The sequence below is a fragment of the Dermochelys coriacea genome, chromosome 9 (assembly GCF_009764565.3).
Source record: "Dermochelys coriacea isolate rDerCor1 chromosome 9, rDerCor1.pri.v4, whole genome shotgun sequence".
Taxonomy (NCBI): Eukaryota; Metazoa; Chordata; order Testudines; family Dermochelyidae; genus Dermochelys; species Dermochelys coriacea.
The window spans coordinates 50,148,036-50,175,666 of NC_050076.1; the positions used below are offsets into that span (position 1 = coordinate 50,148,036).

At 42.3% G+C, this 27,631-nt stretch overlaps 1 protein-coding gene across 6 annotated transcripts in view; it reads left to right on the forward strand.

Moving 5' to 3' along the window:
• The window catches only part of VPS8 (VPS8 subunit of CORVET complex), a 229,976-nt gene that overhangs the window by 15,005 nt on the left and 187,340 nt on the right, over window positions 1-27,631 (forward strand). For 3 of the 6 annotated variants that reach the window (XM_038417053.2, XM_043492808.1, XM_043492810.1), the window contains exons 5-9: window positions 3,662-3,694; window positions 4,815-4,869; window positions 13,813-13,818; window positions 19,910-20,034; window positions 22,908-22,994. In XM_038417053.2, the coding sequence (XP_038272981.1) occupies window positions 3,662-3,694; window positions 4,815-4,869; window positions 13,813-13,818; window positions 19,910-20,034; window positions 22,908-22,994 (306 nt within the window). Of the gene's footprint in view, window positions 1-3,661; window positions 3,695-4,814; window positions 4,870-13,812; window positions 13,819-19,909; window positions 20,035-22,907; window positions 22,995-27,631 lie in introns of those variants that run through there. The other 3 variants (XM_038417055.2, XM_043492809.1, XM_043492811.1) reach the window with 2 other exon arrangements.

Below are 27,631 nucleotides of genomic sequence, written 5' to 3' on the forward strand. Positions count from 1 at the left end.
CATACTCCCACCTTCATCCCACCTACCTCAAAGCAGATAGGGAATGCTAGCCCCCGTGAGGGGATTTGAGGGTTTCTTCCAAAACCTGACACCTGACTACTGGTGGTCCAGGAGAAATCTAAACAGGGAGCTCCGCCCCCAAAATTGTACCTGTTTGGCCACAATGTCTATTCTTGTCAACCTCCAGTTGAGGGTGGCTAATTATCAAGTTTTGCTTTCAAAGCTTGATTTTTTTTTTTTTTTGTTTTTTTCCCCTCCTCTGGGAGCGATTCTCAAACCTCCTGAACAATTTGCCACAGGAGAACACTAGGAGGAATGAAGACCTTGATGGTAGAGGTGCAGCTGGCCACCAGGACCTGATTGGATATGGTGGCAGAGACCATGGCATCTGGCATGACCATGAGACCTGCTTCCTGGATCCAGACATCTGAAATCCAATGGGAAGTCAAAACCATGAGAGGACCTCCTGTTTTGAGGTGACTGATCTTTTCCATTCCCCCCCCACCCCGACACTACAGACAACCCATCAGTCTTAAGCGCATTAAGGCGACTCTTTGACCATTGGGCCTTTGTGTTCCCACATCATGTTTTTACATCACAGAGAAATCAGCCATACAAATGCAAATCCAAGTCACAGTCCTACACATAACGGTTTTCTGAGCCTCCATGCAAGAGACAGAGGTTCCACAGATGTTGCTCAATCCTCCTCCATCCCACGTGCTGCACCTCCTTAAAGAACTGGTTTTGATGTGAGTGTTGAGAGCCTGGCAGAACATTTTATGGTTCGACCTTTCCCCATCTACCCTTTTTGAGAACCTTCTTCCTGAGGACCCGGTTGAGAATAACCTCAGGCCTGTGGGTCCTCAAGGTAGTTAGTCAAGGGTATTCCATTCAGTTTCTGCCTACCCTCTTCCCCATCTCCTTTCAGGGAATGCTCTCACAAGTGTCCTTTTTTTGGAACAGAAATTGAACTCCTTAATATGACTTAGAGCTGTGGAGGAAGTACTTTTGGAATTAAAAGGAAGAGGTTTCTTTGGAATGAAAAAGTAGTGGGAATAGAAGAAGGGGGGTTGAATTTCCATCCTCTACCTTGGGCATCTCCATGTCTCCGTCCGACATTTCAGATTCTACATGGTTACTTTAGCTGCTATATTCCCCTCCCTGCATCCATTGGACTGGTTTGTGGCTCTCTCTCTTTCACATCTCCATTCACCAAGATCAGATTTTTGGTTAGGACCTGTCAGTGCCAGTACAAGGTGCTACTGCCTTTTGGCCTCTCAACGTTTGCCTCTGTCCATCGCCGCCCTCCCTCCATCCCATCTTCACAAAGGAGTAGCTGCCCCTCTGTGCAGCCTGGGAGTACAAATATAAGTATGTCCTTACTTGTAAAATTGGCTTGTTCAGGGATTCAAAAAGTCAAAAACTTCATTTATGCAGTCCTTTGTTTCTTTAGCTCCCTGAGTCTCAGGGTCAACAGGGACAAGCCTTCTGTGACCCTGACCTAATCTATACCGTTTATCTGGGCTCCAGTGGACTGCAAGTCTGCAAGAGCTTATCAAATGAGCAGTGCTTTCCAACCATGGTAGATTCTATCAACCAGCTCTTCAAGTACCCTAGAACACCAGCGAAGTTGTGTCTTAAACTCACGGGACATATGGAAGTGTGTATTTATGTTGCACAGCATGACAGACTTCACCTCTAGCTGCTAGAAAGCTGGTTGAAATCCATATATATCCACCCAGAAAATGCGGCATGAACCAGCTTATCACTGTCCCTGTAGAAGTCCCCATCTTTTTAAAACTGGTGTACAGATCCATTCCAATTGTGCAGTGGAGTTCCAGTCTCTCTCTGTTGCCACCAAGATAGTAATAACAGATGCTTCCATTTTGTAGCAGGGAGCTATTTCGGCCATTTAAAAGCCCAAGGAAAAGTATGACTGTTTGCAAGCTTACTGCATATGAACGTATGGAGTTCAGGGCAATGTGACTCACCTACAAGGCTTTCTTTCCTCTTCTCTAGTGTCTCCCTGTCCATGTAGTCACTGATGACGCCACTGTGAATTACTACACCAACATGCAGGGAGGGGCAAAGTTATCTCCACTCTGCCAGGAAGTGCTGCATCTGTTGGAATGGTGCTTAGTCCACCAAATCATGAGAGTCTATCCCCCTTTCTGGCCTGTGAAACACCTTGGCAGATTGTCTCAACAGAAGATCTGAAAGAGTTACTAACGGTTCCTCAGCAATTCTGTTCTATACAGTATCTTTCTGAAGTTGGGATAGCTGTTGATGGGTCTATTTATGATGTATAAGAAGTGTTGGGCATTCTGCCCTTGGGGGGTAGGGAGTAGGCCCAGGTGTGCAGATGGGTGCATTTCTCCTCCCATGGACTACACAGCTCCTCTGTACTTCAGTGCATGTTCACATAATCCTCAGAGTTCTCAAGAAACTCGGGCAGGACTTGGACTGTGTCATTTTGGTAGTCCCAGCAAGACCGAGACAGTTCTGGTTCTCAGATGAGCTTTTGTGGACCCACCCATAACCCTACCTCTCCTTTTCAACATACTTTCTCAAAATCAGGGCCAGTTACTGCACCTGAACCTGGCTTCACTGCATCTGACTGTGTGGATGCTGGCTGGATTAACCCTCCCCCCCAGAGAGAAACCGTTCACCTGAGGTCTAGGAGATCTTCCTACAGAGCAGGAAGCCCTCTACCAGACTCACTTATACTGCAAAGTGGAAAAGATTTTCCATCTAGGCTTGATTAGGGTACACGTGGTGGCCATCTTTGCAGATTACCCATGAGTGCAGGGTTACGTTATATATGTTCACCCTATTGTATCAAAATTTCTCAAGGGTCTTCCACATTTTCACTCCAGTCAAGGAGCCTTCCCCTTTCTGGGATTGCAACTTGGTTCTAACTGGTCTGTTGGGGTACCCTCTTTGAACCGATGGCAGCCTGCTCTCTGTACCTTATGTCCACACAGATGCCATGACCTGCTCTACATCCCTGCTAATCAGGGTCCCACTTTCTGGGATTCTTATTGTCAAATGAATTGAGTGGTGATTGAGGCAGCCCAGCCTTTTAAGCCCCATCTTTAAGGGGCACAAAGGATATTGCTATTAAAAAAAAAAAAAAAAAAGAAAAATGCAGTCTCGCATGCATGGGGCACGTGTGCACCATGAGTAGAATCGGTATGGACAATGCATCTCAAAGAACCATACGGTAAGTAACGGTTCTTTTCTATTAAATTGCATTAATAAGAAATGCAGTTGAGCAATCTTAACTGAAAGTGAATATTTTTCATGTGGCAGGCTAAAGCTAATTGTGTATCTTGATATTTTTTTTTCTTTGGAGTGGGTGCAAATAACCCTCTTCACTTTGGGGGGTTTAAATTTCCTATAGAATCATGGGGTTCTGTACCTATTCCCACAGCTTCGCTCCTGCCTTTTGTGGGACAGTTCCACAGGGACGGTCACACCATGCTGCTGGCGTAGACTCGTCATTGTAGTGTTGGTGCTGCTATTAGAGCACTGTGTGTAATGAGACGCAGCACAGAGCGATCCTCCAAAAGTGCAGCTGTACTGACTGAACAGAAATGTACACAGTGAAGGAGCCCTGCCTCCTTTTACTTTATTAATAATGAATTTTCTGTCACTGTAGGACAAAGTGGATGCTGGTTTACCTACTGCAATAGTAAGTACTGAAAGAACTGTAAAGTACAGTATAGTAAAACTTCCTGTTACATCTGTGGTCCATCCCTCATACTCCATAGTGCAGTATTGAAACTTTGACATTTTCATCCTATGCCTTCTCCCAGAAGGTGGCATTGATTCACACTCAATCTTAAGCACGCAGGGCAGAAGGAGTAGCCTGAGACACCTCACTTATTGCTGTGGAGTTCTACCCTCTTCCCTCACCCCCACTATTGTCATGTTGAGGGCAATGTCATTTGGGAAGCTTCTGTTGATCATCTGTCCCACAACTTTCTACCTTTTTTCAGACCATGACCAAGGCTCGTTAGGCTATGGCTACACTACTGAGCTTACAGTGGCGCTGCTGCTTGTGCAGACACTCTAAGCTGATTGGAGAGAGCTTTCCCGCCAACATAGCGCTGTCCACACCGGTGTTTAGGTCTGCGTAACTTACGTTGCTCAGGGGGGTGGTTTACATGGCTTAAGCTGTAGTGTATACGTGAATTAGGCACTAACATTTTCCCATTGTATGTGAGGTAGAAGATTGGCAAATGTCAATGCCAAGTTTCCCTTGATATTTCCTCCTTACCAGTCATTATTTAGACAAATAAATAATTAGGGCTATGATTTTGTCTTGGATATTTTTAGTAAAAATCAGGGACAGGTCACAGACAATAAATCAATCAATCACGGAGGTTGTGACCTGTCCCTGACTTTTACTAAAACATCCCTGACAAAATGAGGAGAGAGGAGGGTCCAGCACCCTGTCGCACCCCCCAACCCCCGCTGCAGTGACTAGGAGCTCCAGGGACCCCAGTGGCTGGGGGAGGGGTCCCCCTCCAGGGCTGGAGCTGGGAGGGATCATCGCAGCTAGGAGCTGTAAAATTGTATTTTAATAGCAGTCTTGTAATGGTGGTTGATACATATTTTGGATTGTATGTATTTGTTACTTGTCTGTGGGAAGCTTGCTGTAATGTACACTGCTGTCTAGCTTTCTAAAATGGTTTTCCCTTTGCTTATTAACTTTGGTCAGCAGTGATAAAGATGCTGACTGGGCTTAAATCATGGACTTGTGGCAGTTTGACATTTCAAAATTTAACTTTTCTCCATGTTCTGTTCAGGCAGCGTCAAGTCTGATAGCAGTGGGGACTTCCCATGGTTTGGCATTAATTTTCGGTAAGTTAAAAATACCGTTTCGGTGCCTCTTTAGCATTCAAATCCCATTTTGAATGTTGTATTTTAATATTTAATTTACATATTAAACATTAATTCATTTTAGTAAAGAACTGTACAAAATACAGGGTCATAAACATGACAAAACACTCAAATTGCTTTTAAAAAAAAATTGCAAGTGTCCATTCTGTCATTTGTCTATTTTTTCCTTTAACTTTATAACAAGTTGCGTCAGGTTGACTAGACTTCACTCAACAGAAATCTCATAGGCCTTCTGGAATGTTTCCTATCTTCTAGGCAATTGTTATTATAGAAGTCTCTTATACTTAAACCAAAATGAGGAATTTTCCTTAATAGAATGTTAAGGCAATATAAACAAGATCAGCATAAATTTGTCACGCAATGTTTATCATCTTTTTGCTAGGATTTGTCCTAATTTTTCAAATAGATTCTTTGTTATCAGATTACATCCTGACTTAAATGTTGGCAGGACATGTTAAGTCTAACAATGTAATACATTTCTTAGCTATTACAATTGCTGACTTCATAATCTTATTGAACTGATACTCAAGGTGAGAGAGGTCTGATATGAAATATTCTGGGCTGAGGATAAAATCAAACTTGAACAAGAATTGGTCCTACTTATATGCTCAATTAAATGTAAACTGTAATCAAAAAGCCAAATTTGCATGATTGACTTTGAGTGTGAGATACTTTTGAAGCTAGCAGAAGTAACGGTACTCTATCTTCTCAACCATATCCAACCATACCAGTGGAAATTTGCATGTGGTGTTCTGAGGTACTAGCAGACTAGTAGTAACTATAGCACAGGACTGGGAGCCAGGAACTGCTGAGTTCTCATCCTGGCTGACCTTGGGAAAAACTGTGCATTCCCCATATTATAGTTGGGAGCTAACTAACTGCTAAGCATAATTCCCTGCCTTACAGGGATATTGTAAAGATCAGTTTACATCAGTAGGCTACAGTGCTTTGAACCTGTAAAGCACTATATACGTGCAAACTACTTTGTTTTTCCTTTCTCTGTAAAGAAGAAGAGAGACAATCAGTACAGAGAATGTTTCCATACACCCCCATCCAAAGCACAAAGGAAAAGACAGAAGCAATATGTATAAAATCTTGGAACAATATATACGTAATATTGCTTCAAAAACATCCAATCATTTACAAACTCTTTAAGGCATATCAGAAACCTTGCTTTAGTAAAGTGAGATAAAGTTGTCTGTCAAACTACTGTATCGACTTTTAAAATGTAAAATTTGGACATTTAATGTTACATTAGGGCTTCTTCAAAGGTTTCTCCTCTGTTTACCATAACTTCAGCATGATTGACATGTCTTCTCTAAGTAAAACATTTCTTCTCCCATGAGTCAAAATCCACATAATCGTGGACTTGTAAATCATGTGCAAACACTTTAAGACTTGTTCAAAACTCTAACAATAAATACATTAAAAAGTTTACAGTCTAAGCATTATTAAAACAGATGTTACCTGGTTTGCCGTTCAATGTCACAGTGGAACATGAAGATGAATATGTTCTTGGGTGCCTTGAGGCAGGTTCCAGAACATGAGGTGGCATGAAAGTGTTAATTATTCATTGATTCTAAGGCCAGAAGATGCGTTTGAGCTACATTATGTGTCATAACCATAAGGGTAGCCTAAAATTCCTCCTTACCTGTAAGGAGTTAAGAAACTCAAATAACCTGGTTGGCACCTGACCAAAGGAACCAATGGGGACAAAAGATACTTTCAAATCAGGTGGGATGGGGTGGGAGAGAGGGTTTGTTTGGGGTTCTTTATTTCTGTGGCCGTTCTCTCTTGGGACTGAGAGGGGCCAGACAGAAATCCATCTTCTACAACCCATCCTAATCCAAGTCTCCAATATTGCAACCAGTATAGGTAAGCCAGGCAAGGCTGATTAGTTTCTTTTGTTTTGCTTGTGAATTTTCCCTGTGCTAAGACGGAGGTTTATTCCTGTTTTCTGTATCTTTAAGGTTTTGCCCAGAGGGGAATCCTCTGTGTTTTGAATCTGAATACCCTGTAAAATCAGGATGGAAAATACTTTACAGAGATGATTTTTACCTTTCTTTTTTTAAATAAAATCTTGATTGATTTTTTTCCCCCCATTGTTCCAAGACCCAGGGGTTTGGGTCTTTGATCATTTTGTAACCAATTGGTTAGGATATTATTCTCAAGCCTCCCCAGGAAAGGGGGTGTAAGGGCTTGGGAGGATTGCTGGGGGAAGAGGAACTCCAAGTGGTCCTTTCCCCTGGTTCTTTGTTAAATCACTTGGTGGGTGGCAGCATACCTCAGTCCAAGGACAAATAGAGATTTGTGCCTTGGGGAAGTTTTTAACCTAAGCTGATAGAAATAAGCTTAGGGGGTCTTTCATGCACGTCCCCATATCTGTACCTAGAGTTCAGAGTGAGGTGGGAAACCTGACAGTATGTCTTTTAGAAATCAAGTTGGATGTCTTTAGCCTCCAAATGATGGACAATTTACCACATTTCTTGATGATGTGTTCTAGTGGCTAATAATCCCCATGGTTAAATGTGCTGCTTATTTCCAGTGTGAAGTTTGCTGACTTCAGCTTCCTTCCATTTTTCTAGTTATGCCTTTGTCTCCTAATTTAAAGGAGCCCTTTAGCATCAGAAATCTTCTACCTATGTAGGTGACGTAGACTGATCAAGTTGCCACTTAATCTTCACTTTAATAAGCTAAGTGGACTGAACTTACTAAATCTTTGTGTTATGCAGGTTTCAGAGTAGCAGCCGTGTTAGTCTGTATTCGCAAAAAGAAAAGGAGTACTTGTGGCACCTTAGAGACTAACAAATTTATTTGAGCATAAGCTTTCGTGGGCTACAGCTCACTTCATCGGATGCATTTGGTGGAAAATACAGAGGGGAGATTTATATACACACACAGAGAACATTAAACAATGGGTTTTATCATGCACACTGTAAGGAGAGTGATCACTTAAGGTGAGCCATCACCAGCAGCAGGGGAGGGAAAGGAGGAAAACCTTTCATGGTGACAAGCAAGGTAGGCTATTTCCAGCAGTTAACAAGAACATCTGAGGAACAGTGGGGGGTGGAGTGGGGGGGAGAAATAACATGGGGAAATAGTTTTACTTTGTGTAATGACTCATCCATTCCCAGTCTCTATTCAAGCCTAAATTAATTGTATCCAGTTTGCAAATTAATTCCAATTCAGCAGTCTCTCGTTGGAGTCTGTTTTTGAAGTTTTTTTTATTGAAGGATAACCACCCTCAGGTCTGTAATCGAGTGACCGGAGAGATTGAAGTGTTCTCTGACTGGTTTTTGAATGTTATAATTCTTGACGTCTGATTTGTGTCCATTTATTCTTTTACGTAGAGACTGTCCAGTTTGACTAATGTACATGGCAGAGGGGCATTGCTGGCACATGATGGCATATATCACATTGGTAGATGCGCAGGTGAACGAGCCTCTGATAGTATGGCTGATGTGATTAGGCCCTATGATGGTGTCCCCTGAATAGATATGTGGACAGAGTTGGCAACGGGCTTTGTTGCAAGGATAGGTTCCTGGGTTAGTGGTTCTGTTGTGTGGTTGCTGGTGAGTATTTGCTTCAGGTTGGGGGGCTGTCTGTAAGCAAGGACTGGCCTGTCTCCCAAGATCTGTGAGAGTGATGGGTCGTCCATCAAGGATCTACAACCTATCCTGAAGAAGTGTTGAAGAGGTTTTAGTTGGGGGCTGAAGGTGATGGCTAGTGGCATTCTGTTATTTTCTTTGTTGGGCCTGTCCTGTAGTAGGTAACTTCTGGGTACTCTTCTGGCTCTGCCAATCTGTTTCTTCACTTCAGCAGGTGGGTATTGTAGTTGTAAGAATGCATGATAGAGATCTTGTAGGTGTTTGTCTCTGTCTGAGGAGTTGGAGCAAATGCGGTTATATCTTAGAGCTTGGCTGTAGACAATGGATCGTGTGGTGTGATCTGGATGAAAGCTAGAGGCATGTAGGTAGGAATAGCGGTCAGTAGGTTTCCGATATAGGGTGGTGTTTATGTGACCATCGCGTATTAGCACCGTAGTGTCCAGGAAGTGGATCTCTTGTGTGGACTGGTCCAGGCTGAGGTGGATGGTGGGATGGCAATTGTTGAAATCATGGTGGAATTCCTCAAGGGCTTCTTTTCCATGGGTCCAGATGATGAAGATGTCATCAACGTAGTGCAAGTAGAGTAGGGGCATTAGGAGACGAGAGCTGAGGAAGCGTTGTTCTAAGTCAGCTATAAAAATGTTGGCATACTATGGGGCCCATCTACCAATGTGATATATGCCATCATGTGCCAGCAATGCCCCTCTGCCATGTACATTGTCAAACTGGACAGTCTCTACGTAAAAGAATAAATGGACACAAATCAGACATCAAGAATTATAACATTCAAAAACCAGTTGGAGAACACTTCAATCTCTCCGGTCACTCGATTACAGACCTGAGAGTGGCTATCCTTCAACAAAAAAGCTTCAAAAACAGACTCCAACGAGAGACTGCTGAATTGAGTCACTGGTGGACATTGCCTCGCAACCTTTGCTATGGGTCCCCTTTCTACAGGACGTCCCATCGGTTGTTTTAACTACAGATGCATCCCTTACGGTATAGGGAGTACACACGCCCCAATACGCTACCCAGGGTCTTTTGTCTCCTGCCGAGACGTCCCTTCACTTCAACGTCTAGAACTGTGAACACTATGCAATGCCTGCCTCCAGTTTCTCCTTTCATACAAAACCAACATATCAGGATAATGACCGACAACATTGTCTACGTCTTCTATGTAAACAGGCAAGGGGGGGGCACGATCCCACTCCCTTTGTACAGACGCAATGAAACGATGGAATTGCTGTCTCAGATACAGTCTGAATATCAGCTGCATACTTATCTAGCTCTCTCCGTACCACCATGATGATTTCAGCAGAAGATTTCCCATAGACCGCGAGTGGAAACTAAATGAGGATATAGTACTAGACATATTCCACACATGGGGATACCCAACCACAGACCTTTTTGCAACTGCAGCAAACAAGAAATGCCCAAGATTTTGTTCCCGAGTGGGACTAGGCAAACACTCCTCGAGGGATGAGTTCATGTTCCCATGGAACACCGACCTAATGTATGCATTTCCCTGATACCACTCATGCACAAATTATTGATTAAAAATACGAACACACTAAGCCAGGGTCATGATAGCCCCACATGGCCCAGACAGGCATGATACCCTTTCCTTACCAAGATGTTGCTTTCCGCACCCATCCCACTACCCTCCGCCCGAATCTCTTGTCCCAATAACAGGGTCTACTACTCCACCCCAATTTAACCATGTTACATCTCCAGGTTTGGCTCCTTCGTGGTTCTCTCATGCCGAGCGAACTTGCTTGGAGCAGGTTCAAAATGAACTTCTTCATAGCACAATAAATTCTACATGCACCACCTGCCTTTATAACTGGACAAGATTTATACACTGGTGGGCTGTCACAAACACTGCTCCTTTTTTCCATGCCTTTCCCGCTAATCCTCAACTATCTATTGGAGATTAAATTATCTGGACTCTCCCCGAGTCCCATCAAACTCCACTTGGCTGCAGTTACAATGTTCTATGATGCCATCAACGATAGGACTGTCTTTGCTTATCCCATTACTAAGTGATTCCTTAAGGGACCCCAAACCCTATACCCACACATCAAACCACCTAATTGATGTTGGGATCTCCCCCTAGTCTTAACATGCCTAACCCAAAACCATTTGAACCATTAGCCACATGTTCCCTCCTACATCTCTCTATGAAAACTGCGTTTCTGGTAGTGATTGCTTGTGTGAGATGCACAGGAGAAATTGCAGCACTCATGGCAGATCCACCATGCACTATATTTTTAAGGACAAAGTCACCCTACACTTACTTCCCGAAGGTGCACGCATCTTTCCATGTCAATGAGCCTATCTATCTCCCTACCTTTTCCAAAACCACTTGCAAATTCTTTTGAATCTATGATGTACACTTTGGATGCGCACAGAGCTTTGTCCTTCTACTTCGACCGGACTAAAACCTTTAGGCGTTCTGACAGGCTCGTCCCCATTGCAGAACGCTCTAAGGGCTCATTTATCTCCAACCACTGACTTTCCAACTGGATCTCGAGTTGCATTTGTCTCTGTTATCAACTACAGAACGTGACTCTTGCCTTTAGCAGGACTCACTCCACCAGATCCATGGTGGCCTCAGTGGCCTTTCTGCATAATGTCCCTCTTTAAGGACATTTCCAGAGCTGCCATTTGGGCTTTTGAAAATATGTTTGCAAAACATTATGCTCTTACATAGGGACCCATCACCTATACACTTGTGAGCAGAGCTGTTCTATCTACTGCATTCCTTCCAGATCCAAAGTCCCTACCTCCTTGAGAGATACTGCTTTTCAGTCACCTACAGTGGAGCACCTCTCGAAGAAGAAGAGGAGGTTACTCACCTGTGCAGTAACTGACAGAAGTGAGCTGTAGCTCACGAAAGCTTATGCTCTAATAAATTTGTTAGTCTCTAAGGTGCCACAAGTACTCCTTTTCTTTTTGCGAATACAGACTAACACGGCTGCTACTCTGAAATCTTCGAGATGAGTGTCTCTGTGGGTGCTCCACTCCCCACCCGCCTCCCCTCTACTTCAGAGCTGGGCGGCCTCCATTGTAGAGAAGGAACTGAGGAGTTCGGCCATGCATGCACGCTATTAAGACAAGACTGATATGTGAGGCAGGCTCCGCGCATGTGCAGCCGATACAGGTACTGCTGTAAAAAATCTCCGAATGATGACGTAGGGGCGCACTGTCACCTATAGTGGAGCACTCACTGGGCCCTCCTCTCGAATATCAGTTACTGCAGAGGTGAGTAACCTCCTCATATGATGTGCCTGGTAATCACAGTCACATACAGGTGTTTGCCTCATTTTCCATTTGAAGAGGGTTTGTCCACATCTCCCATGAGATGTCCTGATGTGATTCAATCTGCACCAGTCTTTCTGACATAAATTTCAGAAAGCATGTAAATCACTCCCAGCTACACTGTGAGTGCTATAGCCATGAATTACACTGTGGGGAACACAAGTAAATTCCCAGTCCCAGACCGTCCAAAGAAATGTGCATCTTTTACTGCCCAGTATTCTCCTGGACAATACAAGCTCATATAAAATCTGTCATTTCATTAATAGGAAATATGCACAAATCTTGTTATCTAAAATGGAGTTCCCCAACCGCTTCAATCCAAGCTCTCACTGGTTTAGATAAAACAAGTTTATTAACTACAGAAAGATAGTTTTTTTTTTTTTTAAGTGATTTCATATAAGGCAGAGAAGTCAGAATTGGTTACAAAGTAAATAAAAGGTAAAACGCATCTAATTAACTTAACAAGCTAAGTTAATTCAAAGCAAAGGTTTCTCTCCCCATATACTTTAGCAGTCTTACTGGCTGAAATCCTTTGTCAGGATCTCTCCCCCAAATTTCTTTGTCCTTCAGGTGGTGGTGATGCTGTGAGTAGTGATGAAGGGAGAGAGGTTTTGGGGCCTCTGCTCTCCTGTCTTATAGCTCTCTTTTCCTTTGAAAATTATCTCCAGCTGAGGTTCAGGAGACTAATCTCCAATCTATGGAGAGGGAACCTCCAGCTGTTCATTGGCAAGATGTAAATTTCTCCTCCTTTTTCCTGCCAAAGAATGACCACTTAACCAGGTAATAGTCTTTGATTTAATTGACACCTGGATGAGGCATCAGTTTGCCTTTTGTTTCTGAGGAACTGGTTTCTGGCTGTCAGAGAGGTGGTGAGAGGCCTAACTTAAATGTTTGTGAAGTTGTAAGATTAGTCAGAGTTCAGAATAGAACTTGTGAATCCTGACTCCTAGCCATGTGCTCATTCTCTATACTGTGTTTGTGCAGTGCCTAGCACAATGAGCCCCTATTCTGGCCTGGCCTGTAGGCACTTCCATAATAAATGTGATTTGAGAAATAAATAATCCAAGGGGCTGCTTCTGTAAATAAGAGGAAACTTCCTACCAGACTTTTACTGAAGTCTTTGAGTAGCTTGGTTTAAAAAACAAAACAAAATAAAATACCATGCCCCCCCAATAGATCAGTTAGTCTGGATTTAAAGCACTACCAAATTTGGGTGAGAAGATTTTGTGTTTGGCATGGAGGGGGTTTAGGATGTCCCAAGTAAGAGCCCCAGTTAGCTCTGCAGTGGACACAAAACCATACAGAAAATACTGTGGGTGTGTAGGGGATAGAATATTATGAGCTCACTAGCAAAATTCAGTGACAGAATTATCTGTGTATTTTTATTCTAGCTTCTGTGTGGCTCCTTACTATGGGGGAAGGGAAAGGTCTTTTCACAATTGCCTAAAAGACTTAGGAGCACAAGTCTCAGTGAAAGTCAGTGGTGCTGATGCTCCTAAATCATGTGTGAAAATCCTACCTGGGGACTTTAAACAAACTTTCAAAAATTTGTGGATTTAAAAAATCCCTCCTGTCATTTACTATGTTGCATAATACATGGTCACAAGATGAAAATTACAAATGTACTCTTAAATTACTGCTTTTCCATTATACTTCCTCTCTGATTGCTCTGTTCACCCTGACTTCATGATAGTCTGGCATAGACACTTCTGTAGTAATTCTACATATTTAATTTTTTTCTGCTGTAATATAATTACCAACCACCCTTCTCTCTTCCTCTTGTCCCATTCTTCCGTTTATTAAATAAACAAAACATTGAGAGTTAACAAAACAAGCTCTACCAGCAGAATTTGAAGGCTCTAGACCCTTCTTTACATTGATAGTATATCTGTTACTGCTATCTTCACTTTCTTCTGTTGTATTGATTTCTCTCTGCCTTTTCTCTTTCTTGACTCTATCCTAATGGACTGAAAAGGAAAAGGTATAGTAATATTGGATTGTGCATGTACGTCGCATGAATGGCTTGTCTCCTGCTTTACAGTGCTGTTTTGAATGCTGAAAGGCCAGGTTACCATATATTGCAGTTGAGGGTCTGTAAGCTGGGCAATGAAGGAGGCAGGGTGTTCTCTTGCTGGCTATTGCAGCTTACTGTATTAGCAATCTTATTTTTGAGGGTGTGATTTTCTTTTTTTTGTTTTTATTTGTTCTTTTCATGGATCTGGCCTCCAAGAACAGTAAAAGAGAAAACAAGCATATGTGCTGTTTGTGGCTCTTCAGTGCAGGCCATCTTTGGCTACTTTTCCAGGAGCCTGGCAAAACAGAGTACTTCTACGAGGCCTAGTCCTGACTCCCCCTGCAAGCAGATAGTGATGGCATTTTATTGGCGAAGTCTGGTTCCTCCTTCTGTCATGGGATAGCAGCTCCATAAGCCCTTCACAGGGGAAGAAAACCTAGAACCCCCCACAAGTGAACAGTTCTTCAAGTGCTTGCTCATGTCGATTCCATTCTAGACATGTGTGCACTCACATGAGCAGACCATTGGAGATTTTTGCTTTAGCAGTATCTGTAGGATCATTTGTGGCGCCCTCTTGAGTGTCATGCTCATGCATCAGTATTTTAGGTGCCACTGGCCCTACTTCCTTTTTGCTGACCGTGGTGGCTGGTTGGAGTGTCTTTCCCTTATCTCGCAAGGGCTAAAGGTTGTTCTACTTTGGTCTTCGAACCTTAAGGCCTTGTGAATCGTTTGTTTACAGTAGGTAGTTAGTAAGACACAATCTAGACCGGGTAGTTAGGGTGCTGGTTCACATCCAACCATCCCTGGATTGATGGTTGAGCCCCGAATTGATATTGGAGGGAGTTCCTTTTGTGGCTCAATCCCTGTCATTGACCCTGGTTTCTGATGCCTTGGTCGGGGAGCCCACCTGGGTGAGCTCAGCATGCAAGGCCGCTGGTTGCAGGATAATCTGTCCCTCCACATGAACGTCAGGGAGCTCAAAGCAGTTTGCCTGGCCTGCCAGGCTTTCCTGCCCCAAGCGAAGAGCAAGGTGGTGCAGGACCTGACAGACAATACCACAGCAATGTATTGCATCAACAGGCAGGGCGGAGTCAGGTCATCGACCCTTTGCCAAGAAGCACTCCACCTTTGGGACTTCTGTGTGCAGCATCTGGTAGCCACGCATCTGTCTGGGGCAGGAACGTATTAGCAGATTGCCTCAGCAAGACCTTCTTGACTCACCCGAGTAGTTGCTCCACCCGGAGGTGGTCAGTATGTTTTCCAGAGGTGGGGGACTCCACAGGTGGACCTGTTTGCATCCTGTCAGAACAGGAAATGCCATGTGTTCTGCTCGTTCTGGGGATTGGACAGGGGCTCCCTGTTGATGCCATGGTCGGGGGCTCTGATGTACGCCTTCCCACTGGTGCTGCTAATTCACAAGGTCCTTATGAAGATCAAACAGGACAAGGTGAAGGTGATTCTGATAGCCCCTGTGTGGTCTCGGCAGCACTGGTTTGGCATGCTGACGGACCTTTCGGTAGCTGCCCCACTGCAGTTGCCTCTCTGGCCAGACCTGCTGTCTCAGAACCATGGCAGTCTTCTGCATCTGAACCTGGTGGCGCCACACTTGACAGCGTGGCTTCTGCATGGCTAAATATGTAAGAACAGGAATGCTCAGCCTGGGTCAACAGGTTTTGTTGGGTAGCAGAAAGCCCTTCACCACAGCAACCTACTCTACCAAATGGAAGAGGTTCACATGCTGGGCCTGAATCTGGGGTATCCGGGCTGAGCAGACCTCGCTGTGGGCCATCCTGGATCATCTTCTGAATCTCAAGCTCCAAGGGTTATCCCTGTCATTGATCAAAGCCCACTTGGCCAATATTTCGGTCTTCACCCTTCGCTCCAGGGCAGGTCAGTCTTCGCTCATCACGTGGGCCTCACCAAATGCACTTAAGCAAAATAAGCAGTCATGGATAAGAGGGAAGGGTGTCTCATGGATTGGTAACTGGTTAAAAGATAGGAAAAAAAGGGTAGGAATAAATGGTCAGTTCAGAATGGAGAGAGGTAAATGGTGGTGTCCCCCCGGGATCTGTATTGGGCCCACTCCTATTTAACGTAATCATAAACTATCTGGAAAAAGGGGTAAGCAGTGAGGTGGCAAAATTTGCAGATGATACAAAACTACTCAAGATAGTTAAGTCCCAGAAGAGCTACAAAAAGATCTCACAAATCTGGGTGACTGGGCAACAAAATGGCAGATGAAATTTAATGTTGATAAATGCAAAGTAATGCACATTGGAAAACATAATCCTAACTATACATATACAATTATGGGGTCTAAATTCGCTGTTACCACTCGAGAAAGAGATCTTGGAGTCATTGTGGATAGTTCTCTGAAATCATCCACTCAATGTGCAGCGGCAGTCAAGAAAGTGAACAGAATGTTGGGAATCATCAAGAAAGGGATAGATAATAAGAGGCAATATATTTTCTTTCTATATAAATCCATGGTACGCCCACACCTTGAATACTGTGTGCAGATGTGGTCGCAATGTCTCAAAAAAGATGTATTGGAATTGGAAAAGGTTCAGAAAAGGGCAACAAAAATGATTAGGGGTATAGAACGGCTTCCGTATGAGGAGAGATTAATAAGACTGGGACTTTTCAGGTTGGAAAAGAGGCAACTAAGGGTGGGGGTATGATAGAAGTCTATAAAATCGTGAGTGGTATAGAGAAAGTAAATAAGGAAGTGTTATTTACTCCCTCATAATATAAGAATAAGGGGCCACCAAATGAAATTAATAGGTAGCAGGTTTAAAACAAACACAAGAAAATATTTTTTTCATGCAATGCACTGTCAACCTGTGGAACTCCTTGCTAGAGGGTGTTGTGAAGGCCAATACTATAACTGGGTTCAAAAGGGAGCTAGATAGGTCCATCAATGGCTATCTTCCAAGAATCCATTAGCCAGGATGGGCAAGAATGGTGTCCCTAGCCTCTGTTTGCCATAAACTGGGATTGGGTGACAGGGCATGGATCACTTAATGATGACCTGTTTGTTCATTGCCTTTGGGGCACCTGCCATTGGCCACTGTCAGAGGACAGGATATTGGGCTTGATGGACCTTTGGTCTGACCCAGTACGGCGGTTCTTATGATGGTCCAGTTTTTGAAAGGTCTGGAACATCTATACCCATACATTAGAGATCCCATCCCTCCATGGGACCTGAATCTCGTACTCTTGCGGCTTATGTGTCCTCCCTTTGAGCCTCTAGGTTCCTGCTCCCTTCTCCTTCTCTCCTGGAAAGTCTTTCCTGGTTTCAATATCGTCCATCCATAGGGTCTCTGAGATCAGGGTGCTTGCTTACTTCAAAGCCGCCCTGTATGGTGTTCTACAAGGACACGGTCCAGCTGCGGCTGCATCTAGAATTCCTGTCCAAGGTAGTTTCACAGTTTCATACCAACCAAGACACATACTTACCGGTCTTCTTTTCGAAACCTTGTAAATTGGAAGAGGAGTTCAGATTGCATGCTCTGGATGTCAGGCGGGCACTTGCACTGTGGGGCTAAAAATAATATTCAGATGTAACTCAGCATAGTTCTTCTAAATTAATGGTGTAAAGCTAGCTAATAAAACACATTTTATAGCTAGATTGGTAAAGAGCTACTTGTGGAAGACTTCAGGTGGTGATGCATTGTTGAATGTTATAATTGAAAATCACAGGTTTCAGAGTAGCAGCCGTGTTAGTCTGTATTCGCAAAAAGAAAAGGAGTACTTGTGGCACCTTAGAGACTAACAAATTTATTAGAGCATAAGCTTTCGTGAGCTACAGCTCACTTCATCGGATGCATTTCCGATGAAGTGAGCTGTAGCTCACGAAAGCTTATGCTCTAATAAATTTGTTAGTCTCTAAGGTGCCACAAGTACTCCTTTTCTTTTTGATAATTGAAAGTACCATGCTAATATTACTTACAAAAGTGAATTTAAAGGGGCAATCCAGTGTGTGTAAAAATTCAGAATGAACAGGATTGGTAATAAAAATAGGGTGTTCTTTTATAGACTCATATTCTTTAATGTCAGAAGAGACCATTATGATCTAGTCTCTCCTGCTGCATCAGTTTCTCTTGTTAGCAGGAAAACTGCAGGCTCCATGTAGTAAGGGGTTTTTTTGTTAACTTTTTGGGAAGCTATAATATTAACATCAAAAAAGACACGAGACAACTTACAAAACAAGTTTAAAAAAAAAATTAGAGATTACAATTTTCCTCCTAACTGGCAGGTTGTAAGTAAAATTTAAAGTAGGAAGGAACTGATTGTGTTTTGAGCTGATAGGAAGAAGAAAACAACTTTAGTCTTTCAGATTTCAACTTCAGGAGGAATTGTGCTTCAGTTGGAACATGTGGTGAATGTTTTCAGATAAATGTATTGTTTCAGGTTGGGCTTTATTAACTTCCTTGTTAAATGTTGTCCAGAAATTTCAGGTAAAGAAAGCTGTCTTACCTCCTCACTAGAATCCTCCTTTTTGGTAAGAGAGCAGACTGTACTGGGAAGGATGCCATTGTTCAAAGATTTCAGAGTAGCAGCCGTGTTAGTCTGTATTCGCAAAAAGAAAAGGAGTACTTGTGGCACCTTAGAGACTAACAAATTTATTAGAGCATAAGCTTTCGTGAGCTACAGCTCACTTCATCGGATGAAGTGAGCTGTAGCTCACGAAAGCTTATGCTCTAATAAATTTGTTAGTCTCTAAGGTGCCACAAGTACTCCTTTTCTTATTGTTCAAAGAGGCAGGACACAAGTTCCTTTATTTTTCACTTCTTCCCCCACCTGTTAGTAAAAGGTAAAAGCAATTTATTAAAAAAATCCGCTCCAACAGCAACCACGAAAGAATAATTGAAAGGACATTAAATATTTGCCTGTAGTTCCAAAAATCATCAAAATTGTTTTTCTTCTGATGTAGTTTCCAAAAAACCCCACCAAATACTGTGTTCTTATTAAACTAGTCTACTAAGTCAAGCAAATGCAAAGTGTTTTTCCTTCTCTTTTCTGGCTAAGGGCTTGGCTACACTTGTGAGTTACAGTGCAATAAAGGTTTCAGAGTAGCAGCCGTGTTAGTCTGTATTCGCAAAAAGAAAAGGAGTACTTGTGGCACCTTAGAGACTAACAAATTTATTAGAGCATAAGCTTTCGTGAGCACGAAAGCTTATGCTCTAATAAATTTGTTAGTCTCTAAAGTGCAATAAAGGAGTCCCGAGCGCACTAGCTCACTATCTGTCCACGCTGGCAAGGCACGTACAGCACTCTGACTCCATGGCTACAGCGTTGCTGGTACTCCACCTTGGCGAGTGGAATAAAGTTTGCTGTGCCCTTGCTGGAGTGCCACGGCGCCAATGTGGGCAAGGTGTTGCTTTACTGCGCTCTGATCAGCTTCCAGAAACGTCCCATAATCCCCTTAAATCAAGTGGCCACTCTTGTCATTGTTTGGAATCAGCTGTAGGAATGCGGAAATGCCCTTTGAAAGCTCCTTATCTGCTCCAAGACAAAGCAACCATTAGTGTGGAATGCTGTGTGAGAGAGAGGTGGGGGGAGGTAAGGAGGGTCTGCTGCTGTCTGAACTTACAAGACAGTATGCTGACATGCTCTCAGCCCCCCAAATACCCACTCTCTCCCCCCACATACACACAACACACTCCGTCACACTCCATCCCACCCCCCCATTTGAAAAGCACATTGCAGCCACTTGCATGCTGGGATAACTGCTCATAATGCACCGCTGCAAGTGCTGCAACTGTGGCCACGCCAGTGGGCTTGAAGCTGTCAGTGTGGACTGACTGCAGCACTTTCCCTGCTGAGCTCTACTAAGGCTGATTTAACTCAAAGCGCTCTACATCTGCAAGTGTAGCCATGCCCTTTAGACCCTGCTCTTAAATTCTTGTACTTGTACTTAACTTTAAGCATGTGAGCAGTACTCGTACTCCAAGTGAAGCATGTGCATAAGTATTTGCAGGACTGAGACCTTAATTTTAATAGTTATACCTTGTATTTTATCACTGTTTTCTTACTAATATTACTTCTTGTTTAGATCCAAACCAGGCTCTTCGACTTTGTCTGGGCAGCACTGCTGTTGGGGCCCAGTACGGGTCTATCTCAGCTCTAAGTATCAACAATGTCTGTTCAAGACTACTATGTGGCTTTGCAAAAGGACAGGTAATTGACATTTAATAGGAGTAAGACTGTTGGGGAATAGGAATAAGAAGGTTAGGGAATGATTGTTGTTTGAAGAACAACAGTTTGTCTTAGTGCAGTGTGCTTGTCTACCAACATCTCTCCCTAGGGAGCTAGCTGATTTGGGTTTAAGCCTTTCCTGTTTGATCTGAGTGTTCTCTAGGAATTATATGCTCCACTTAATCCTGAATTATCTTGAGAGCTAAGATTGATTTGAGTAGCTCACATCTGAATCTTTCCCCCAAAGTTTGGGGCTGCTCAGCGTTATGGTTTTATGTATTATAATGAAGCAGTAGGTCCAAAGTTTGACATGCTTTGGGGAAAGGGGGCTCTGATTTAGTGTTGCAGTTTGGACCCATCTCTGGTCCTAAAGAAAGGAATCCCTAGACGAATATTATCCATAGTTATAAAGTCAAAATTCCAAGGAGATAAAATGTTGTATGTAATGTTGTTGTAGCCATGTTGTTCCCAGGATATTAGAGAGAGAGAAGGTGGGTTAAGTAATATATTTTATTAGACCAACTTCTGTTGGTGAGAGATGAGAAAGCTCATCTCTCACCAACAGAAGTTGGTCCGATAAAGATATTACAACACCCACTTTGTCTCTCAAGGAGATAAGTTTCATATCAGAATAATATTTTAACATCAAGAATCTCTGCAACCTTTTCCATAACCTCAACGTGCATGTCCTTTCTTCATTTATCTTCATCTCCTTTTGTGCCTTCTTTTTCACCAGATACCTTTCACTCTTCTTTCATAACAATGAAAAAATCTGCCTCCTGTAATAGTATCCCTATTCTGTTGTCTTATTTTCTTCATTTCATTTCATCATTATCTCTCCTTGGGTTGTGAGGGGGAGTGGAAGGGAGGAAGCAGGGTGATGGGTATTAACTTGGGATGTTGTAAAGTAAATACATTCCTTGAATATTTGTTCTTGTACACACTTGGATTAGCAGTGGCTGAGATGCCTGCTTGTCAAGCCAATTTCAGTAAGTAAAAATTGGAGACCAGTTTCTTACACACTAGGAAGATGCTTGAACATGTTCTCCCCCCCCCACACAGTGTCATGTTCTAGTGAGTTTTTGTATAATACCCTGAAGTGGGGCAACTTGAACATTGCCTCTGTGTGCCCCTCTCATCTTTCTGATCTATATAAGGCTTGCGCAAAATTGAGGGTAACAATATGGAACTAAATCTTTTGTTTTGTTGGTCTCAGCACACATCACCTATGCTTTTTTAATATTTTTTTAAACTCTTACTTGTAAATAAAAGTTATTATATAAAAATAAAGCATAAAAGTGTATAAAAGTTGTGTTAAGAATTTTAGCAGGGAAATCTAGTTAGTTGCCTGAGCATTTCCTATTTCAGACCATAACTTCAGTTGCTCAAGCTCCATAACATTCTGAACTTTCCTGCCGAAATTTTCTCTGTCTGATCACTACAGGAAGGTTAGTGTGGTGTGTGTGTGTGTGTGGGGTGGTGGTTTTTTTTTTTAAATTAAAGTTTGAGTAAAAACTGTTCAATTAGAGAACAAGAGAAAAATAATTTCTCAATTTAAAAAAAAACACTATTAAAATATTCATTGTCACAATAGCTAAAGACAGAAAATTGAAACGTAGCAGGGAGGTGGTTAGTAAAGGGATGCAATACCTTTTGAGAGTTTGGTGGAAACTGGTTTTAATTAGGCTATTATGAATCTATGAAAATAGCACTTTGCATCTTAGTGTTCAGTTTTGAATTTTTTAAACTTTTTTTTATGTATAGTCAGAGGAGGTAAGCTTATGGGACATGCACATTGGAGCATTGCTGCATCCTTGTGATATTCTAGGATATGCATAGGATTCCATAGGGTGCCTTTTTGTTTGGGCTGCTGAAAGCTTTGTGCACCCAATGCATAAAGATTTCAATGAGTCAGTGAGACAAGTCTGAGGAGAACTCTCACTTTAAGTGTGGAAAAGCCAATTCCCTGTTGATCCTCTAGCCAAACAGTTCCAGGTCATGGAATCTCTGAAATAATAACAATAAAATTTACATTAAGACCATATGGTAAAGCACTCAGAAGCTGGGATACATGGAAGTTTTATTGAAGTACACTCGGCCTTAATTCTTCCCTCTTGTGTGCATGCTTTTACAAAGCAGTCTTCAATTACTGGTGGCAAGCCCAAGACTGTGGAACATGATTCCACAGAATCTAAACCTCACCACACTTCTTTGACTTTACCTTCCAAATAAAATACATACAATGGAGCGTGCAGATATAAAATTTAACGTGCAGTTTTCCTTGAGTGGACAGAGGTGAGATTGGAAAAACTTTTTTTGTCAGGTGCTAACATGTCACATGCAATGCTATAGAGTGATCGGATATCCTAGTGATGGGCATGATATAAGAATCTGAAGAGAATAGAATGATTTATGGTCAACAGGTCTGACCTATCCAGAGCAGTGATCAGTAGTAGATGTTATACATAGATCTCTAATGTTATAGAAGAAATTGTATGAACTGTTGCACTATTTTAAAAATGGTATATTGTAGGTAATTAGAGTGTATTATAATTATCCATTCAATTTGATATCATATAAGGTGACGAGAGGTAGGTTTTGCTGGAAATTGAGAGCTTCTGTGGATTTTTTTTTCCAGGCTGTGCATGGACAAGCAAGATAAAGTGTGCGTCAAATCAAATTTAGAAATAAATAATCAGATCCCCTTCAAAAAATGAAAATCTAAGATTGGAAATTTCTTGAACTGAGAAACTTGTTAATTTATTGATGCTCAGGGAGGCATGCAGAACATCTTGTTTCAGTTTGCACGCTTGATAACAAAAGCTTGTATTGAAGAAAATTAACTTTGTTTGCAGATTACCATGTGGGATCTGGCTAGTGGGAAACTTTTAAGATCAATAACAGATGCTCATCCCCCAGGAACAGCAATTTTACACATCAAGGTAATAAGCATTCAGTATTCTTATTACATAGTTCCCTATTAATCCCAGTAGTAATAGACTATCTGTCTTGATGCAGGTAGATCTCAAAGTGGCTTTACAAAGGAGATGATCTCAAAATGCTTTAAAAGGTATACTGATGAAAAGCATTATATAATAGCCAATACCATTTTATCTAGAGCTTTGTAAAATGGATGCAGATATTCTTTTTATTTTCTTTTATCTTAGAGTTTTTTCAAGATGAAAAGCAGAAATTAGAAAGTGACATCTATTCCATTGTTAAGATTGTAGCGGAGTTTCTCTTAAAACTTTGCCCCTGTTCCCTCCAAAATCTGCAGATAAGGGTCTAGTAGCCTCAAAATTGATAGGTTGGATCTGGGACTGAAGTAGAATTTCCTCCCAAATTTGAAGTGATGCATCTTAATGAGAGTCCAAAAGTTCTTTGGTTTGTTTTTGCAATCTTGGGTGGGGGAGGGGGACTGACAGAGAAACTTTGGTTTATCGGATTCATCTTGCAAGAACAGCAGATTAGCTAACTAAATCTTAAGAGTTAAAGCTTTAATTAGCAAAGCAAGGTAGGTATGTTACTGATATGCCCTCACTTCTTCTGCCTCCTTCTCCTTGGTGGTGCACATAAAGAACAAGAACCAAAGCACAAGAAGTGCATGCAAGAAGCTAAAGGAGTCTCTTTGAAGACAGTGCTGATGGGGCTCTGTCCTAATTGTTCTCTGCTGACAAACAAAATGGTCCTAAGTTTAGCAAACAGCCTGGAGACTCTGTTTCCCCAGATGAGCCACCACCCTACCCCTCAGGTGCTTAAAAGTAGGAAACTCAGAATAGGGAGCAAGCCAGGAGGAAGCATCTTCAATGAGATCTTCATGGATAAGACCAGTATTTCCTTCAGTCCCAGATTCGAAGAAACCCGGAATTCCCATTCTCTGCCTTTGGGAAAAGATCGGGAACTCTTCTTCAAGTAATAGCCCTATGGGTGCTCCATTTCAGGTATTGATGCTCCCACATGCCTTTGTTGGAGATTTTTAGCAGCAGTTCCTATTTTGTTCTGCATGTGCACTGTGTCTCTCCTTGTGCCCCAACTGGGGATATATAGAGGTTGTAATGAACAAACTATCCTCAGTTTCTTCTCCACTACCTATGTCCTGAGATGGAAAATTTCAGTTGTGCCAAGTAATATAGCTAGTTACCCATTTCTTCTTAGTTTCTTAATCTTTAAACTAGTCTGTTAGGACTAGGTAATCAGTTTTTGTTTAAATTGTTTTAGTTTAGTTTTATTTAGAGCTGGTTTTAGATGCTTTTAGGGTCCCTCCCCTTTCCTGGAGGAGCTTTTTTCCCCTTTGGGGTATGCCTAAATCCCCAGGATTTAAGAGTTGCCTCACTTGCCAGAAGTCCATCTGAGTTATTGATGGCCACTTGCACCATATTAGCTGCTTGGTGAATACTTGTGTAGCAGCCAAGAGCAAGATTTGCTCAAGATTCAAAAGTTACTCCAGGAAAAACAGAGCTAAAGCTTCATCTCCTTATGATGGAACTTTCCCTCCAACCTGCACCAGGCCTGATAGCGGTCTTCAAGTGACCACAGCTCCCGGTCAGCATCCAAGCGCGAATTTAGCAGTTTTATTTGTTCCCACGTGAAGGACAATCAGTGGATTCTTTCTGCTCCCATTTCAGCCTGGGGTCCACATACTGTATCTTAGCTCCCGGCGGACAGCACACGCTTCTATTCTCTGGATCAGCTCTAATAACAGGCCTGTCTGCCCTTCTTAGTAGGGAGTCACGTAGACCTACCTCTTCCTGGTGTTGGTGTGATTGGCCTTCCTCCTATACTTTCTGGCTGCAAGTCCCCTTGTCTTTTGTTCTCGCTTGCAATCTTCTGCAAGTAATTCTGTATCCTCTTGGGGCTCTGAACTCTGGCTATCTCCATTGTCTCTTCCCCTCTTCTTGTAGGACTAGCCACTCTTCTCTTCTTCCTTGTCCTCCTACTATCTGTTGTTGTCTGCTGTGCCCCTTCATTTTCCAACTCGGCAAACCTGTTCCTGAATTCTTTCTCCTTCACTCTGATCTTTTTCCTCTGCCTGATTCTCATAGTCACATGCTTCCACTGGCCACTTTCCTCACCCAGCAGTCTACCCTCACAGTTGTCTAGTCTAGCTTGCATCTGTGAGTCTTGCCTTCCCTCTATCATTTGCTTGAATTCCCTTTGAAATTCAACCATAGTTTTCATCTGCGTCTCCAAATCTTGGATCTTATCTTCCATCAGCTCTACCAGATGGCACTTCATACAAACTAAGTTCTTGTCAGGTACCCATTCCAGGATAATGTACATCCTGCAGCTTCCACATCTGGTCATCTTCATTGTCTCTTCCATCCCTTGTGTCACTACTGCTGCTGCTTCTGTATCTGTCATAGCCTAAGCTTCTGTAGAGGAAAAAACAAAATAACCAAACTCATTAGCTAGTGCTATTTTAACACTACCGAGACTAAATCATACATTTTAAATGAAATCCCCCTTGTCTACTACTGAGACAATTCATCTGAGATTCTCTTTCTCGCTGTGCCCAGCAGAGGAAAGTAAAGATGTGCAGGACTGATAAGAAAGCCGAGCTATCTGCTAAACCAAATCCAGTCTGTGCCAATGATTGCAGTGGTATACTGAATTTTTGACAATGTTTTTGATAGAAGTGAAAAGTCAATTTGCTCTCTAAGAACTTCCTGCTTTACCAGTTCTCACCAAACAGATTTAAATAAATTTGGGGTCCTAATCACTCAAATATACACCTCAGACATTCTGCCATGGTCACCACTGTAGCCTTTTGTAATTGTTATGTTGAAATGTTCCCAATTAATGCTAAATTAAGGATAAGGGTGCAATAAAACCCAACTTAGTTTTCAGGTTCAAGTGTCTAGATTGTTTGCAGAAAACTTACTTAGTAGAGGACCATTAGGTGATACTTTGAGCACTTGGCAAAGGCCACTGTTGGAAAACAGGACACTGGGCTAGATGTACCATTTGTCTGACCCACTATGGCCGTTATTATTAATGTTCAAACTTTATTCAAAAGAAAAATTAGTTAATCTAACAGTAGTTCATCAGTTCACTGACAACAGAGAGAGGTACAGTTTTATAGTCCTGAAACCTAATGATATCCCCTTTTGATATTAATTGGAGCTCTCTCCAATTTTAACAAAACTACTCCTTTTATAATTCATTAGAATACTAATTAGATTCACAGATACTAAAGTCAGAAGGGACCATTCTGATCATCTAGTCTGACCTCCTGCACAATGCAGGCCACAGAATCTCACCCACCCACTCCTATGAAAAACCTCACCTATGTCTGAGCTACTGAAGTCCTTAAATTATGGTTTAAAGACTTCAAGGAGCAGAGAATCCTCCCTCAAGTGACCCATGCCCCATGCTACAGAGGAAGGCGAAAAACCTCCAGGACCTCTCCAATCTGCCCTGGAGGAAAATTCCTTCCCGACCCCAAATATGGCGATCAGCTAAACCCTGAGCATATGGGCAAGATTCACCAGCCAGATACTACAGAAAATTCTTTCCTGGGTAACTCAGATCCCATCCATCTAATATCCCATCTCAGGGGATTAGGCCTATTTACCCTGAATATTTAAAGATCAATTACTTACCAAAATCCCATTATCCCATCATACCATCTCCTCCATAAACTTATCGAGTAGAATCTTAAAGCCAGATAGATCTTCTGCCCCCACTGCTTCCCTTGGAAGGCTATTCCAAAACTTCACTCCTCTGATGGTTAGAAACCTTCGTCTAATTTCAAGTCTAAACTTCCTGGTGGCCAGTTTATACCCATTTGTTCTTGTGTCCACATTGCTGCTGAGCTTAAATAATTCCTCTCCCTCTCCTGTATTTATCCCTCTGATATATTTATAGAGAGCAATCATATCTCCCCTCAACCTTCTTTTAGTTAGGCTAAACAAGCCAAGCTCCTTAAGTCTCCTTTCATAAGACAAGTTTTCCATTCCTCGGATCATCCTAGTAGCCCTTCTCTGTACCTGCTCCAGTTTGAATTCATCCTTTTTAAACATGGGAGACCAGAACTGCACACAGTATTCCAAGTAAGGTCTCACTAGTGCCTTGCATAATGGTACTAAAACCTCCTTATCCCTACTGGAAATACCTCTCCTGATGCATCCCAAAACCACATTAGTTTTTTTCACAGCCATATCACATTGGCAGCTCATAGTCATCCTATGATCAACCAATACTCAAGGTTCTTCTCCTCTTCTGTTGCTTCTAATTGATGTGTCCCCAGCTTATAACTAAAATTCTTGTCATTAATCCCTAAATGCATAACCTTATACTTCTCATTACTAAATTTCATCCTATTACTATTGCTCCAGTTTACAAGGTCATCCAGATCCTCCTGTATAATATCCCGATCCTTCTCTGAATTGGCAATACCTCCCAGCTTTGTATCATCTGCAAACTTTATTAGCACACTCCCACTTTTTGTGCCGAGGTCAGTAATAAAAAGATTAAATAAGATTGGTCCCAAAACTGATCCCGGAGGAACTCCACTGGTAACCTCCCTCCCCAGCCTGACAGTTCGCCTTTCAGTAGGACCCATTGTAGTCTCCCCTTT